The sequence below is a fragment of the Scardinius erythrophthalmus genome (assembly GCF_964197995.2).
Source record: "Scardinius erythrophthalmus genome assembly, chromosome: 2".
Lineage (NCBI taxonomy): Eukaryota > Metazoa > Chordata > Actinopteri > Cypriniformes > Leuciscidae > Scardinius > Scardinius erythrophthalmus.
The window spans coordinates 11,683,748-11,700,948 of record NC_138222.1 but is presented as its reverse complement, the minus strand read 5'-3'; the positions used below and the strand labels follow the sequence as shown (position 1 = coordinate 11,700,948).

Sequence of the window (17,201 nt, the reverse complement as noted above, 5' to 3'; positions counted from 1 at the left end):
AATCAATAATCGCTAACCGAGAATCGTTAATAATCGAAAATCGACTGTAATCGAATCGGGACTTCAATAATCGTAATCAAATCGGGAAATCAGACAGATTAACCACCCCTACAGAGCACACAGTAATCTGGTAAATCTGAAAATTAATTATATTCTATTCTTTTATATTATATATAGATTAACCACAACACAGTAATAACATCACAATTATAGTGATTGCAGGAATATAGGAGAAAACTCTGGAGCAGTGATCAGGCTAATAGGTTTAATCCTGGCTGTTAGCCAACTAGCAAACTAATTACACTCGTTGGGGAATTCAGATCGAAAAAAGTTCAATATCTGAGGGGTGGGGATTTCTCTCAGACTAATGAAGAGTCCATTAAAATGCAAACAACTGTGTTGTTCCAGCAGATTTGGCTTAAAGATGTGAAAAACTCCTGTTCGATGCTGTTTTCCACATTCCATTACCATAGATGCCGTCATAAAGAAGTTCCATGGCAACAGTGTTCCCAGGCCAAGAATGAAGAATATGACCGCGACCAGGCAGCCGCTAGACAGAAGAGACAAGTTTTTTTACTTCACAGCATGATATTATGAATAGTGCAACGTCACAACCAAGTGTGGAGCAAGTTGGTTTTTTTTGTGCTTTTTATTTAAATAACGATCACATGCAAAACAAACCAACAGGCAAACTTTCCAAAAGTATAAAACCTTTCTCCAAGTAGGCCTATTGTTTGTAATTTTTAATTAAATAAATCTTAAATTGGCAGTGTTCATCTATCATCTATTTATCCATCTTGTTAATTGACTCCTGCCTGTCTGCTCCCAAATTTAAGACCAAATGAAAATAAAGACATTTTTACACTATTTAAGCCTTTTTTTTTTGGGACATGTAAAAAACCTGAATGGCAACCCTACCTTCACAAAAAAAAATATATATTTTAATGCAAATTATCTCAAGCTGAATTACCAGTTTTAATATCAAGAGAAATAAATGAGAAATGACTTATTTGTCCACTTATTACAATATGACCCCAGGTAATTGTGGAAAGCTATTAGTTTGATTAGAGTCTGTAGCTGTCTGTTCTGTTGACTCACTTGATTGCTTTCAGTTCAATTAAACTGAATCCCTGTGCTTTTTTTCTAAATCATATATCATTGAGTTTCTCAGATTAAAAAAAGTCCTTTAGTTTGAGAGAATCTGGTGTGTTGAAGGCGAAAAAATAAAAATTAAATAAAATCCAAAAGAAACCTACCGGTCTTTAGGGGTGTCCTCTCTTTTGTTCATTTTGTCCAATGTATAGTTGGCAGCTGTTCAAAAAACAAAACAAAATCATGAAAATGCAATTCAAGCTTTACATTCCATTACAAATGGCATGTTGTTTGCTCAGCTGCAACAGCGATTTCATTCAATACACAGCGGTCTGAATGATTCCCGCAGTGCTGGTTCTTTATATAGTCACAACATCCTTCCGTCACGCTAAAACAATCCATACGTTGGTAAAAAAAAAAAAAAAAAAAAAAAAAAAAAACTGATTCTGGCCATCATCAAAGCTACTGCGTAGGTGTGTTTAATAATGGCGTAGAAAAGAATGAGTAAAATATTCATGCGCATTCTTTACCTTCATTTACACCGCATACTGAATCTGAAAAGATTTAGGCAACAACAGCAGTCCATCCACAAAACACTCAGTCCAAAAGAAAGATGTTTTTACATGACTGCATTAGCTACAGTTTAAGCCAACAAAATAGTTTAAACTAAACATGACTCCACGTGAACAGACATGGCGTGTCAGGTTGGGGAAGAGAGAGGAGGAGGAGCATTCACGTCACCTTTACACTCCCATGCACGAAACTAAACCACTGTGATGTCAGAGGGTAGTGCTGGGCGGTTTACCGGTTCAAACCGAATACCGGTGTTTATTTTTGTTACGATATGAATTTTTAATAAACCGCAATACCGGTGTATGTCTCTTTAATCGGAACGCGGCGTTGCGCGACACTAGCTATGTTTCCATCAACTTGTCAATCGAATTATCTGAAGTTCGGTAAAAAAAATCATGCGAATAAAGCTGCTGAAAGTGTGTTTCCATCAAACGGCTTTAAAGCGAATAAAAACCTGTGCGTAATGACGTCACATGCTGTTTTGCGATCAAATTGGTATATCGAATTGATTTGAGACATTTTAAGGTGTTTCCATTCATTTTCACACTGAATCGCACAACATTCAAGCAAACATTTGCGAACAAAGTTTTGCTAGACAAAATGGATCGCACCATCTACCAACAAATGATCAATATTGCACAAGTTGTAATGGTGCAGAGTCCTGCACGGGTCCATTTTTTGAGACCGCCCCCGCCCGTACCCGCAAAGTTCAGCAGATCTGACCCGTGCCGCGATAAATCGCACACAAGCTAAAATCATTCAATTTAAAGTGCTTTATTTTTTATCTCGCACCTCTCTCAACATCACCATAGCCTCATGAATGGGCTAATGAGCGCTAAAGTGCGCTTTGTTTTGGGCCATGCAAGTAGCCCTAGGCTACCTCCAGTTCACGCGCGGGCGCCTCTCCGTGTCCTGATTATATTGCCTGAGATTTAGCTCTTATACATTAAATCCAGGAAAATGGTTGATTAAACATTGATTAAAATTAAGATACAATTAATACAAACGAAATTCACTTTAAAGAAAGTCTTTCTACAAAAACAAACTTAATAAAGTGGTCAAAATCATGTCTGCCCACTCCATTTGTCTCCCGATATTCGGGATCATTTTATCTTATTCATGCTTTTTTCACTTTTCATATAATCAACATAAAAAAAATACATAAAAACTAAATCGTTTTTTAATGACAGGGCTACAACACAGGCTTATTAGCCTGCCCTACAATCATTGAATATTATTTTGCTTGATTGACGGGTTTTTATTTAAAAGAAAGAGCGTAGCCTACGTTTGTAGGCCTATAATAGGCTATGGGCAATTTACTTAGGCCTACTAAAATATAATTAATATTATTTTATTGCATTTGTATTAGTTGTTTGAAGAGTAAAAAAATAATTTAAAAAAAATCGGTCGATCTTAACGCAAGTTTAGGCTACTACAACCGGCCATTCGGTTGGACTAAAAGGGGGGAAAAAATTATTGGGTCGGTCCTAAATTGACAGGATCGGTCGGAGTTCATTATCCGCCCGCATCCCCGCCTGTGAATTTTAGGAATCATGTCACAATCCATCCGTTTTAGCCACTTTTATGCGGGTACCCAACCCATTGCGGGACTCTAGGTGCTTATGTGACAGCTGATAGCGACATTATTTGACTGTTATGGCATTTCTTAGATTTTTGCTATAATAGCCGTTTTATTTTTCTGTTAAATTCAATTCAAAAAGTATCTCGTCTCCTCGTTTGTCCACGTTGTTGACACCGGCCATGTGTGCAAACCAGACAGTATAATGGGTGCAAACTGGGCGGAAATTAACTAAAACTTTTTCTTTTGTGGTGGGTTGTACCCAAAATGACCTAAAACTTAATCGCAATGCATTATTTATTCGGCAAATAACGTTTCCATCAGCGTTTATCGCATAAACCGTATATTGATCAAGATCAAATCCGATCAGACCGACCGTATTTCATTTTAGTCGATATTCAAGAAATTCAATCGAATTTTGCTGTTTCCATAAGGCATTTTTCATTCGATATCACATAATTCGGATAAAAACGTGGTGATGGAAACATGGCTACTGTCTCGCACCTCATTTACAACACAGAACACACGTCTGCGACAAGGTTTTATTCCGTCCTCCACACGCGTGCGTCAAAATAGACTAGGCGCCTATATTTAGCGAAGCGGCGCGGAGAGCTGCTTTTGGGAAGCTTCGATCTGAAACACAAGCATTGACTAGAATGGACGCGATCAACTCCGGTAGCCGTGTCGCAGCCGTGTGGGGGTGAGAGTGTTGTTTTTTTTTTGGAGAAAAAAAAAACGCTTCCTGCGCAAGGGAGGGAGTCGAGGGACAGTCCGTTAAACATACCCTATGGGGGATTTATTTTTTTGTGTGTGTATGATTATTATTAATTTACTGCTAGGTTTTGTGATGTTTACAGATAATGTTCAATTAAATACAAACAAACACAGGAATAAAAGACAAGCATAACGTAAATAGTTGGAGTTAGATTTTAATTGCAGCGATCTCTCTTATATGGTATAGGCAATAACAGTTGGCGGCGCTAGCCGAATGATTAAAAAAATAGCCACGAATCTAGTGTCTAAGCCAAATACTGTGTCGCCTTTGAGGCAGGTGACAGTTAAGGGGAAGCCGGTGAATTTGGACAAGGCGCACAAAAGTATCCGTCTCGTGAGGAAATACCACTAACCAATAACTAGACCACATCTTAGAAAAATTAACCATCCTGTGGCGTTTGCAGGACTAAAGTGCAGCACACCTACCTTAGGTCGGCGATACACTGGCTGCGTGGCGTGTCCGTTTTTATTTCGGCTCCCATGTTAACAGGTTAGAGCTTGCACACTGCCTGCGTGAGACGCGCTTCTCAGTTGTGGCACGAGCCGCGCGGAAAACGCGCATGCTAGAAATAGAACCAACGCCTATTTTTCACGCGACACGCAAGCCTGTTGGAAGCGTTTCCTGGCAAAATAGAATAGGAAAAGATGTTTGTATGTCATTTTGACATGAATACATATTAATAAATGACATTTTGATGTTTGAAGTTAAGGTTTTGACATAACTGTAGATATAAATGTAATTAAAAAAATATTATCGATTTTCAAATATTGCACCTGTCAGTTGAACGAAATATTCTGTAGCCTATTTTGCCGTCAATATTGCCGACGCTGTCTTTGCTGCTGCTATATATTTGTTTAACATTAAGTAGCCTATAGGCCTTCCACAACTCTCTCTCCATATGTCGAATATATCACCAATGAGTCTTATATGTCACCTAGCAGCAGCAGCGATGTTTCTGGTGTGCAAAGACATAGAAAAAGACACGCAACAGAAACGCCACACTCACACCACGCAGCCAGTGTGTCGCCGGCCTTAAGACTACCTAATTAATAGTTAATTATTAATATTTACAATTTAATATAAATGTTAATTTGTTTATTTTTTAATAAAGAATACTGCTTTATGATTATTCATTTCCATTGTCATTTACAAGCTACATGCGGTCTTGATCGCGTCTGCAGTGTGTGATGGCCGTGGGTGATTTTTTTTGGGGGGGTGGGGTGGGGGGGGGTTCGGTTAACCGCCAAACCGCGATATTTGTTGCTTCTTCACCGCGGTAAGAAAAAATCCCATACCGTCACAGCCCTACTTGCAAACCTGTATTATTAATATTAGTGTGGATTTTTTCATTCACTCATGAGAATAAAATAGGGCATTATAAATTAATCTACTGCAGTATTTCCTCTCTCACTCAGTAGAAAATGTGGTTAACACCCATCATGCTTGGAAAAAAAACAAAAAAAACACCGTCATTTACCGTGAAACCGGTTTAATTTAGAAAAAAACCGTGATGTGGATTTTTGGTCAAACCGCCCAGCACTATCAGAGGGTGTTTATGTTGCTGTGGCCTGGAGCTATTGGCAATGTGAATGACAAATGACAATATTGACAAAAAAGAGATTATGATTAGAGGTGACTTAAGCAGCATATAAAAGAGATAATGTGTGGTAATAACCCTTGCGAAAAAGAAGTGCACATTTATTGTATTGAATAAATGTGCATAAGCACACTGTTAAAAGTATATATTTTTTAATAACTGTACAAGTAGATAATAATATTAAAGAAATAAAAGCCCACTTAAAATGGACAGTTCACCAAAAATAAGAAAAAAAGAATTCTGTCATCATTTACTCTTCCTCAAGTTTTTCTAAACCTGTATGAGTTTCGGTCTTCTGATGAACACAAAAGATTATATTTTGAAGGATGTTGGTAACCAAACAGTTTTGGTCCCCATTGACTTCCATAGTATGCAAAAAAATACTATGGAAACTATGGAAGTCAATGGGGACCAAAACTGTTTGGTTACCAACATCCTTCAAAATATATTCTTATTTTTTAAATATATTGAGATAGCGAGCAAACGCCAAACTGATTCCTCTTTCGACGCCCTTGCGCTTGACCGGACACATACACAAAATTATGTCAAAATACCAGTCTCGGCAAGTATTCTCGTAAACAGTCGGTTATGTCTAAAGTAGGGATGTCAATTTTCACAAATTCCTATGATCGATCGTCATTTAAATTAACGATCAATTAATCGATTAATCGTTAGCCGTAATACTGCGATATGCGTCTACTGCAGTGGCTATGGCCAACAGCATGACAGGGTGTGCAAATGCTGCTCAGAACGCTATAATCCTCACCAAATCAATGAGAATGGTTTTAAATATAAATAAAGGGCTAATAGGATTGTAAAATGTTTCGATGTGATTGATAATTAAATTAATTATTTAATAATCAAATATAACTACTAATACAACGTGTCACCAACGCCGCCTCATATTCGCTTAGAATGTGTGACGCGCTCTTCCTGGAACAACTGCACGCGCTGAATGAATCTGCTACCGTTTCAACTGGAGCACTTTGCTAGCACGTTATTTATCTAAAAGAAACGCATCCTATATGAGATTAATCAGATATATTAAAAATAAACATAATATTACAAATTATATCTGCACAAAATGACGCAAATTCATGCACAAGTGAACTTGAACTTAGTTAACGTTACGTGCTATTCATTCAGAACTACTCATTTTGTGGACGCGCGCTTCCTGGAGCAACGCGACACGGCAACTAAACCCAAATAATTCACAATGTTTTATTACAATATTGTTCTCTTTATAATGTTATGTAATATTACAGTCCCAATAGTCATTATTAGTCGTGCACTGCCGTTTGAGCTGCGCGCGCTGAAGCTGACGCTTTACTACAGAGTTAATTCTTAACCAAATGCATCCAATATGAGATAAATCAGATATAGATAGGCCTACACAAAATAAAAAGTATAACAACTTACATTTGCACAAAACAAAAGGCTGCGAATGCACACGCAAGCTTATAGTCATGATGAAGGTGTAAAATGGTCCCAAACATAACTCCGGCGCGCTCGCTTTACATGTTTCGCGGTTGAGCAGCGCACACGCGCATGAAGACCTGCTTAATCGATGATCGATAAGTTTTATCGATTAAATGTATTATCGACAATTAATCGATCGTCGATTAATCGTTGACATCCCTAGTCTAAAGTGAACGTAAACAGTTGAGAAAGAAATCAGATGTGTATCAGTATATTGGATAGGGGTGAGAATCTCTAGATCCATATGATCCATAATGAATTTACTTCCAATATGTTATTAATTAAACAAACGGAAGTAATTTGGCAATAAATGGTGCGAGAGTTTGTAATTCGCCTTTTCCGAGTTGGGTGGAAGCTTTTAAGGTTGTCAGCCATTTGGTCGCAGTCTGGAGCCCTACTTGCATAAAGTGTGGCTGTTGTCCAGGTCCTTTTGCCCTTCAACTTCATAGAAGCCAAAGTTACGGTAGATTTTAATGCAGAGGGTGCCGGTCGGATTTCACACTCAACCATCATGCGTCTCTGTTATGTGCACAGCTGCATGCCACAGACTGTCCACATTACGTTATCAATTAACATTTAGAAAATCGATTTTTGACATTTGTGATTCGATTCAGAATCGTCCATGTCTGCATCGCGATGCATCTAAGAATCGATTTTTTTCCCCCACACCTAATATTGGACCCATGCATTCAGTAAAGTGACAGCAGCCTATAAATACCTGCTGCTGTCTATGTCATTAATGCTAATCAAACAATAAAATAAAGCAATATAAAACTTCTACAGGGAACACTATAGTGTTATTTAACATGCATGCCTAATAATTACATTTCTATGCCTGAATACTATAGTTAGACCTTACTTTATTTGTAACTTTGTTTTTATCTATGTAAATTGTGATTAAAGGAGAACTCCGGCGCAAAATGAACCTCGGGTGTAATAACACATTGGTACCGAGTCGACCGTTCTCTAGGATTTGTTTTCATTAAAATCGAATGTAAAGAGTTTTATCTCTAAAAACAGTTTAGCTTATAACGCAGTATATGGGGGCATATCCTAAGTAAAAAGAAATCGCTAGTTAATACCACTGACAAGGCTCAAAATAGCCCTACACTAACATGGTAGAATAATGAGGGTCCCTACATACAAACCGAAGCACTGAGAACTTTGTAAGTGTACAAACAGTTTAATAAGAAGATACTCTAAAAAGACATACACATCGCATATACAAATGGGAGCCATCTTTGGAAACAGTCTCGACCAGTCGAACCACGATCCGGGTGGTTAAACCTATTGAACCTATTGACCAGCTTACCGCATTCGTGGTTCGACTGGTCGAGACTGTTTTCCAAAGATGGCTCCCATTTGTATATGCGATGTGTATGTCTTTTTAGAGCATCTTCTTCTTAAACTGTCTGTACACTTACAAAGTTCTCAATGCTTCGGTTTGTATGTAGGGACCCTCATTATGCTATCGTGTTAGTGTGGGGCTATTTTGAGCCTTGTTAGTGGTATTAACTAGCGAATTCTTTTTACTTAGGATATGCCCCCATATACTGCGTTATAAGCTAAACTGTTTTTAGAGATAAAACTCTTTACATTAGATTTTAATGAAAACAAATCCCAGAGAACATTCGACTTGGTACCAATGTGTTACTACACCCGAGGTTCATCTTGCACCGGAGTTCTCCTTTAAGTGTATTTAGTGATTTTGTTTTAAAGTATATAATTTCTGTAATATGTAGTACACTTTTAAAGGGGTGTTTGATAATGATTTCACTTTTTTAACTTTAGTAAGTGTGTAATATTGCTGTTTGAGCATAAACAACATCTGCAAAGTTACAATGCTCAAAGTTAAAAGCAAAGGGAGATATTTGCTTTAAAAGAAATCGTTTTTTAAGGACTACAACAAACGGCTGGTTGGGACTACACGACATTCCTCCCGGGTTAATGACATCACCAACCCTACAATTTACATAAACTACGACCCCATAATTATGACCCTAAAACCCCCGTAACACGATTTATAGATTATCAAGACTACGCTAATCAATGACTAGAAGATAACTACACATAAGCTACATAAATTCAACAACTAACCATTCAGAAACATCCTGTTGCCACCACTTCTTGAGTTCATCATTGTCTGAATCCGGTCTGAACATAAAAGGCTAAAGGCTAAAGAGTTTTTGAAATTTTCAGAGCATGTCTGTGTGAGTGTAAGCTCTTGAAGCTCCGCCCTCTGTGCTGGGAGCAGAAGCTCATTTGCATTTAAAGGAACAGACACAAAATGGTGCGTTTTTGCTCACCCTAAAAAATTTACAATTTTAACATGCTATAAAAATATCTGTGGGGTATTCATTTGAGCTAAAACTTCACATACACACTCTGGGGACATCAAAGACTTATTTTACATCTTGTGAAAAGGTCATTATACCACCCCTTTAAAAAAGTATGCTAAAGGTAAGGATGGTTTTAACCTGTTAAGCTTCACCAGTGCGTCGGCGCACTGAAGCGTTTTTTTTTTTATTTAGTTAAAAATTACTATCAGATTTAATGTTATACATTGACAAACTATACATCATTAAAAAGATATAAGACTCAAGTTTCAGTATTTGACCACTATTGTATTCTGAAAAACTTATAGTGACAGTTATGTCTTAATTTGTGTCAGGAGTTATGAAATGAAAAAATGAGTCGATACCTTTGATATGAATTATGACCGTCAGCCGCTTTCATTCATAAAAAAAACTCTGTGCTGTCGTCATGACAGCGATACACAAAACAACGTCCCTCAGGGCTTTAGCTCAAAAATGTGCAGATTTGGAGAAATATTGATATATTTTCATAAGTTTTCATCAGATTTCTATAGACAGGAATAATATTTATTGAATTTATGCCCAAATGCGTCGATGTAATCATTATGAGCGCTGGACGCTGTGATGTATTGTGTTTTCAATCCATACCAACAGCCTGAGGGCGCTACATTCACAATAATAGTCCATTTATGTAACATGAAGAAGAACCATGATCATGTGACAATCCAGGAAGTCTCGAACACACACACAGCTATCAGAGATCGTTGTTACATGCAGAAAAAAGACTTTTTGAAGACAATAAACATGATTGAAATGATATTTGGTTTACCTGTGTTCTTCAAATAATGTCAGGTATTTTCATAATAATAGATTATATTTATAATGTATTGCTAATCGATATAGACTTTATCATTGTGCAGAATAATAAAAAATATATATTTTATATCTGATTTTTTAATCTGAAGCGAAATTATATCACAGAAGATTATTTAAAACACTCTACTTGCGTTATAAATTAAGTTTGAAGCACAAAAATGGTTTTAATCTCATAAATTGTCGTGTATTGATGGTGTGCTAAGCTAACATGCTAGCTAGCTCTAGGTGCACCTGCCACATATTGCAGTTATCCTTTTATAATTTTTTTCTAAATATGCTTACTAAAATGTTTCATTATTCAAGCAGGGCATTTGATCCAGTTTTTAAATGTTAAGTAAGAACTTTGATAAAATAAATTAGGGATTGAAACCCTATGAATAGCCAGTCGTTAGTAACTATAATGCAGACAAAAGAAATGCATATTTACAGCCATAACCAGGCTGGAGAGGTGTGAATGTGTGCAGGGGGAGACTGAGACTGAATGGGGCTCGTTTGCACCACAAAACAATAGAGACAATATACTGGATAGATGGTTAGAAGATGGCAATAAACATCAGAAGCATCTTTAACGTCAAATCAAAATAAAGTCAACTGACATGGTCTTGAAAAACATGTAACTAAATACAGAGTTTTGGACTTATTATCTTCAGATTTTAAACATAAAATGTTTAGACATGTGGCTTTAGCTGTAGTGCATTTCTAGATTGCTCCAGTGCCAACTTCAATTTTATTTTCATGAGGATGTTTCATAAAAATTAATTTCTAATAACTTTACAAAACTTTGAAGCTATTTATAACAATTTTTTTTCATTATGACAATAATTAATTCTACATTTACAATAAACTGCCAGGTGTCAGCTTTCAAATGAGATCATACTTGTGCTTTTAGTGCAAAGGGTTCATGAACTGTATCTGTTTAAGTTTGGGTATGTCATTTCTGGGGATTTTTCAAAAGTGGCGTTGCAGCTTAACAGGTTAAGAATAGCTTTTTGAGTAAAGAAAAAAGGAATATTTTCGATTAACCCATTCTTTACCTTCAATTTACTTCAACAATCTCTTTTACATTAGAACGTTTTGTAGGTAAAATCAAACTTTTGTTTTTACTGTATCCCAACATTCTACTGATTTTTGAACAAATAGAGATTTTACAGCAGATTATACATTTCACAATAGCTGCGTTTACATTAGGCTTGTGCCGATCGTGATGGCTGACCGACATCACGATGGAAAGCCACCACAGTGATGCCACGCCCCCCACCCTGTCAGACCAGCCCAGTCTCACGGCAGTTCGTGAAATGGTCACGTAATTTAATCTATTGATTCGTGTACACCAGTGGTTGGGAACCTATGGCTCGCGAGGTCTCTCACCCTTTAAAAACAAACGATCGATAAAAAAATTTAAGACACATCAACAGAAATCAGCTCTCTGCAGAAAAAGCAGCCAATTACAATGTTGTACAGTCAACCGAAGTTAATGAAAAGTTTATGATGATAATAATAATAATAATAATAAATATAGCTGCAAGCAGCAATTATCGGGGCCAAGCAGAATAAGATGACAAGACATGTCTGAAAGTGTCAGACCAACTGCAAGAATGAGCAATTAAAGACATTTAAAGAGGATTTTAGGCAAAATGCCTGAAAAATCATAGAAACAGTAAATAAAAGTATGATTTAATGGATTATCACTTTCGACCAATAAGTGGCACAGTTACAAAACTGATGTGATGTGGTCAGAGTGAAGTGATAATGACACATACAAAGTTTGGTGTCAATATAGGGGTGTAACGGTACGTGTATTCGTACCGGACTGTTTCGGTACAGGGCTTTCGGTTCGGTGCACGTGTGTACCGAATGACTGAATGCAATATTTTGTGTGCGGAACATAGGTACATATTCGTGTTTCCACACGAACATATTAAGTGGCGGAAGCCTTTCGCGTTCAGCGCAAATCCCGCCCTGCAGCTGATTCTAAAGTTTTACCAGAGCCCGTCTGGTTTTAGTTTTACCCGTCGTCACTGTAACCTAAACCAATGAAATCGACTGCAGGGCGAAAAAAAGCTTTTCCGCTCCGCCTCCGTGTGCGCGGCCGCACTCTCCGTTCCGTGTGTGTGTGTGTGTCTGCGCTCTCTGCTCAATGTTCGACTTCGTGTTTGCGCTGCGCGTTCTGCTCTGTCGTTAACGGCCCAAACACTCCAATCATGTACCGATCACGCACTGGAAAAGCAAAGTCCCCTCAAATAAGGTGAAATTTCTCAGTAGTAGACTTCTGTTTGCTGAGCTGGTATAGTCACGCTAGCAACAATGGTAAAATGACCTGCTCTGATCACATGCTCTGGTAATAATAGCTTTGTAGGAATATATTTTATTTTGATAATTAGTAAATGGGGAAAAAAAATCTTAAATTGATTGTTGATTGATTATTGAAAAAGAATAATACATTGATATATATGTTTAATATTATTTTAATATAGGGCTATTTTCTGTTTTTTTCCCCGGTGTTTCATTTAATTAGGTGAATCTAAGTTTAATTATTGATGATTACAAGCTTGGAGGAATTGCAATTAATTACAGCAAATTGTGCAATTAAAGTTCATTTTTTTTCCCAGTCTTAATTATTAAATATGAGCAGGCCTACAAGCTGGGATTGGTAATGCTGCACTGTAATCATAGTTATTTATTTATATTTTTCATTAAATTTATTATGTGATATTGGTTTGAGACAAGAGTATTTTATTAAGTGGAGAACTTTGCAGCAGTATTTTATTTCTTATTTTTTTTATTTTATATATTTTATTATATTTTATTAAAAAGTGTTTAACCTGTTAAGCTGCAACCCCACTTTTGAAAAATCCCAAGAAATGACTTACCCAAACTGAAACAGATACAGTTCATGAACCCTTTGTACTAAAAGCACAAGTATGATCTCATTTGAAAGCTGACACCTGGCAGTTTATTGTAAATGTAGAATTAATTATTGTCATAATGACAAAAATTGTTATAAATAACTTCAAAGTTTTGTAAAGTTATTAGAAATTATTTTTTATGAAATATCCTCATGAAAATAAAATTGAAGTTGGCACTGGAGCAATCTAGAAATGCACTACAGCTAATGCCACATGTCTAAACATTTTATGTTTAAAATCTTAAGATAATAAGTCCAAAACTCTGTATTTAGTGAAATGTTTTTCAAGACCATGTCATGTGACTATTTTGATTTGACGCTAAGATGCTTCTGATGTTTATTGCCATCTTCTAAGCATCTATCCAGTATATTGTCTCTATTGTTTTGTGGTGCAAACGAGCCCCATTCAGTCTCAGTCCCTCCCTGCACACATTCACACCTCTCCAGCCTGGTTATGGCTCTAAATATGCATTTCTTTTGTCTGCATTATAGTTACTAATGACTGGCTATTCACAGGCTATTCATATGGTTTCAGTCACTAATTTCTTTTCTCAAAGTTCACCCTTACATTTTAAACTGTATCTAATGCATTTCTTGAATAAAGAAACATTTCAGTAAGCATTCAAAAAATAATAAAAATATAACTTCTAGGTGGCAGGTGCACCTAGGGCTAGCTAGCATGTTAGCTTAGCACACCATCAATACACGACAATTTATGAGATTAAAACCATGTTTGTGCTCCAAACTTACTTTATAAAGCAAATCGAGTATTTTAAATAATTTTCTGTGATCTAATTTGGCTTCAGATAAAAAATCAGACAGAAAATATACTATTGGATAGTGTTCTGCACAACGATTCTATATAGATTAGCATTACATTATAAATATAATCTATTATTATGGAAATAAGTTACCTGGCATGGATTGAAAAACACAGGTAACTCAAATATCATAGCAAACATGTTTATTGTCTTCAAAACGACTGTTTCTCCATGTTACAGCCATAGTTACAGCGCGATCTGTTGTTAGCTGTGTGTGTGTTCGAGGCTTCCTGGATTGTCACATGATTATGGCACTTCTTCATGTTCTAATACTGTGCACAGGGCGGCGAGGGCGCCCTCAGGCTATTGGTATGAATTGAAAACACATTAACAGAGTATGCAAACGCTCATAATGATTACATCGACGCATTTGGGTATAAATTCAATAAATATTATTCCTGTCTATAGAAATCTGATGTAAACCTATGAGAATATATCAATATTTCTCCAAATCTGCACATTTTTGAGCTAAAGCCTAGAAGGACGTTGTTTTGTGTATCGCTGTCATGACGACGGCACGGGAGTTTTTTATGAATGAAAGCGGCTGACGCGCATAATTCATATCAAAGGTATCGACTCATTTTTTCATTTCATAACTCCTGACACAAATTAAGAAATAACTGTCGCTATAAGTTTCTCAGAATACAATAGTGGTCAAATTCTGAAACTTGAGTCTTATATCTTTTTAATGATGTATAGTTTGTCAAGGTATAACATTACATCTGATAGTAACTTTGAACTATATATAAATAAAACCGCTTCAGTGCGCCCGCGCTCTGGCAACGGTTAACAGGTTAAAAAAAGTGTAAACAAATTGTTAAAAAAAGTTTATAGTAATAAACAACCTGCAGTTTAATGTTTGCATTTCTTTCCCTTACTGTACCGAAAATAAACCGAACCGTGACTTTAAAACCGAGGTACGTACCGAACCGTGATTTTTACGTACCGTTACACCCCTATGTCAATATGTCAAGGAATTGCAGAGATAAAGCCTGAATAGTGCTTTTTACATCATGCCTCAAATTTGCTGCTGTGCCATACGAAAACGGTTTTGTCTATCGACACGAAATCCATAACTTTTTGTCGGCACGGTCTAGAGATAGGATTATCGGAAATAGGATAGGAAAATCGGAGTAACGGCCTAGGAGGAGTTCGAAAAAGTAGGTTTTGAATGAAAATCAAGATGGCGGACAGGAAATTAGGCCAAATATAGCAAACTTGGTATCTATGTTCTCAGCGTGACCCAGGGAATCTATTAAGACCAGTGGCATTTCAATAGGCAGATTTATTCAAAAGTTATTAGCCTTTTTGGAAATGTTATAACTTTTGACCACAAGGTGGCACTGGTTCGAAACTTCTCACGCTCCTTCAGGGTATTCTGCTGATGACCCATACCAAGTTTCATAACAATCCGTTCATGCGTTCTTAAAATACAGCATTTTAGCACAAAATTCAAAATGGCCGACAGTCAAAATGGCCGATATGGTAACATTGGATATTAGTCGACTCGGCATGTTCCCCTGAATCTAACGAGACCAATTTTATGATTTTTGGACAAACTGTTCAGAAGTTATAAGCAAAAATAGCCATTTTTCATATCTCTGGACCAGTAGGTGGCGCTGTGCCGAAACGCAGCATGTAGCCTCAGGTCATGCTTGTGATGACATGTACCAAGTTTGATCTGAATCCGATAAAGCGTTGCGGAGATACAGCCTTACGTCTATTTCGCAAGCGCTACGCAAAATTTGTTCGTGGGTTTATCGTAAACTGTTTAGCGAATTAATTTGAATTCCATAACTTTTGGTCAGCACTGCCTGAAGATGATCTGGTTAAATTTTCGTGAAAATGGAGCAACGGCCTAGGAGGAGTTCGAAAAAGTAGTTTTTTCGAAAAATTCTAAATGGCCGAAACATTTCCATGACGGAAAATGACGTCATAGGGTGCAATCGAATCGTCTTGAGCTAGGGAATCAGTAGAAAAAAGTTTCTAGCCCGTGTGGTTCAAAAGTTATTAGCATAAACATGAGTGCAAATTTGGACAGCTGGTGGCGCTAGAGGGAATGAGTTGGAGACTCCAAATTTGCTATGGTGACTGTTCAGTCTGTCCTCTATCAGTGTGCCAAATTGCACAACTTTCCTGCAAGCGGTTATATGGGCTGCCATAGACTCCCAGAGCGGAAGAAAAATAATTATTTTTGGTACGCCAACAGATACAATAGGTGCCTACGCACATTCTGTGCTTAGCCCCTAATAATATTCAAGTTGTAGCCTACCGGCAAAAGTGCGTGTTCGGTGCTGTTCGCGAGTGTCACGACTCACCACAGCAAACCACTTAGTTCTGGTAACCTACAGCTCCTGCACTGGGATTCAAGCAGCTGCAGCTTGTTTATGGTAATGGCGAAAACCATTTTAGAACAGCAGCGAAATGTAAAAGTAGGCTATATAAACTTTAATATATCCTTTTATTGAAACGGTTGCTTTGCTGTGCAAAGAGACATTTCGAAATATTTCACCCGCTGGCCGTTGGAACTTTCACTTTTGCCGCAGAGACACTTTATGTCCTATAATACATGTGTCGTATTTTTGATAATGCTTTATGTTGAAAAGAAATAAAGCGCGATAAGTCGCGAAAGAGAAATTAATTCTACTGACAGGATGTTGTGCGCGCGCTCCGAGCGCAACACGGACAAGCATAGCATTTGTCTTTGGTTGCGCGCCTAAACGGCCAAATAAACACAGATATATATCAAAATGCCAAGTCGAGTTTTCCCATTAACACAGTAGATGTAAGTACTGTGTGCATTCTCTCTCTCTCTCACACACGCACAAGACGACGATTTGCTCATCAACTCAACCTCACAGTGCCCTGCACAATTAATTCCATATTGCAACTTATTTATTGTTTGCTGAATATGTGTTTGTTTTTAGTTGCCTATGGACCTAATAATTACTACTGTTGAAATTTTATTGAAAAAAAGCACGTCTTTTTTAAAAAGGGGGCATTTTTACTGCGTGATAAATATAAGCAGCACGGCAAAACAGTTAATATGCTCATTGTCTCCAAATCATTACCAGAGACGGATTAATATTACGTCTGATGTTTAAAACAAATAAAGAACCAATGCAGCAAAATAGTTATGCGCGAACAGCGGGAAACTCTGTATTTGTGCAGTGTGCGCATGTCAAAAAA

At 37.1% G+C, this 17,201-nt stretch overlaps 1 protein-coding gene across 2 annotated transcripts in view; it reads right to left on the bottom strand.

The window, feature by feature from the left end:
• Positions 1-17,201, bottom strand: part of LOC308686689 (equilibrative nucleoside transporter 2) — a 44,874-nt gene that overhangs the window by 20,239 nt on the left and 7,434 nt on the right. For both annotated transcript variants that reach the window (XM_081358739.1, XM_081358738.1), the window contains exons 2-3: positions 1,257-1,311; positions 469-550 (exon numbers count right to left, since the gene is read on the bottom strand). In XM_081358739.1, coding sequence (XP_081214865.1) covers positions 469-550; positions 1,257-1,288 — 114 coding nt within the window. In that variant the 5' untranslated portion in view covers positions 1,289-1,311. The remainder of the gene's footprint in view (positions 1-468; positions 551-1,256; positions 1,312-17,201) is intronic.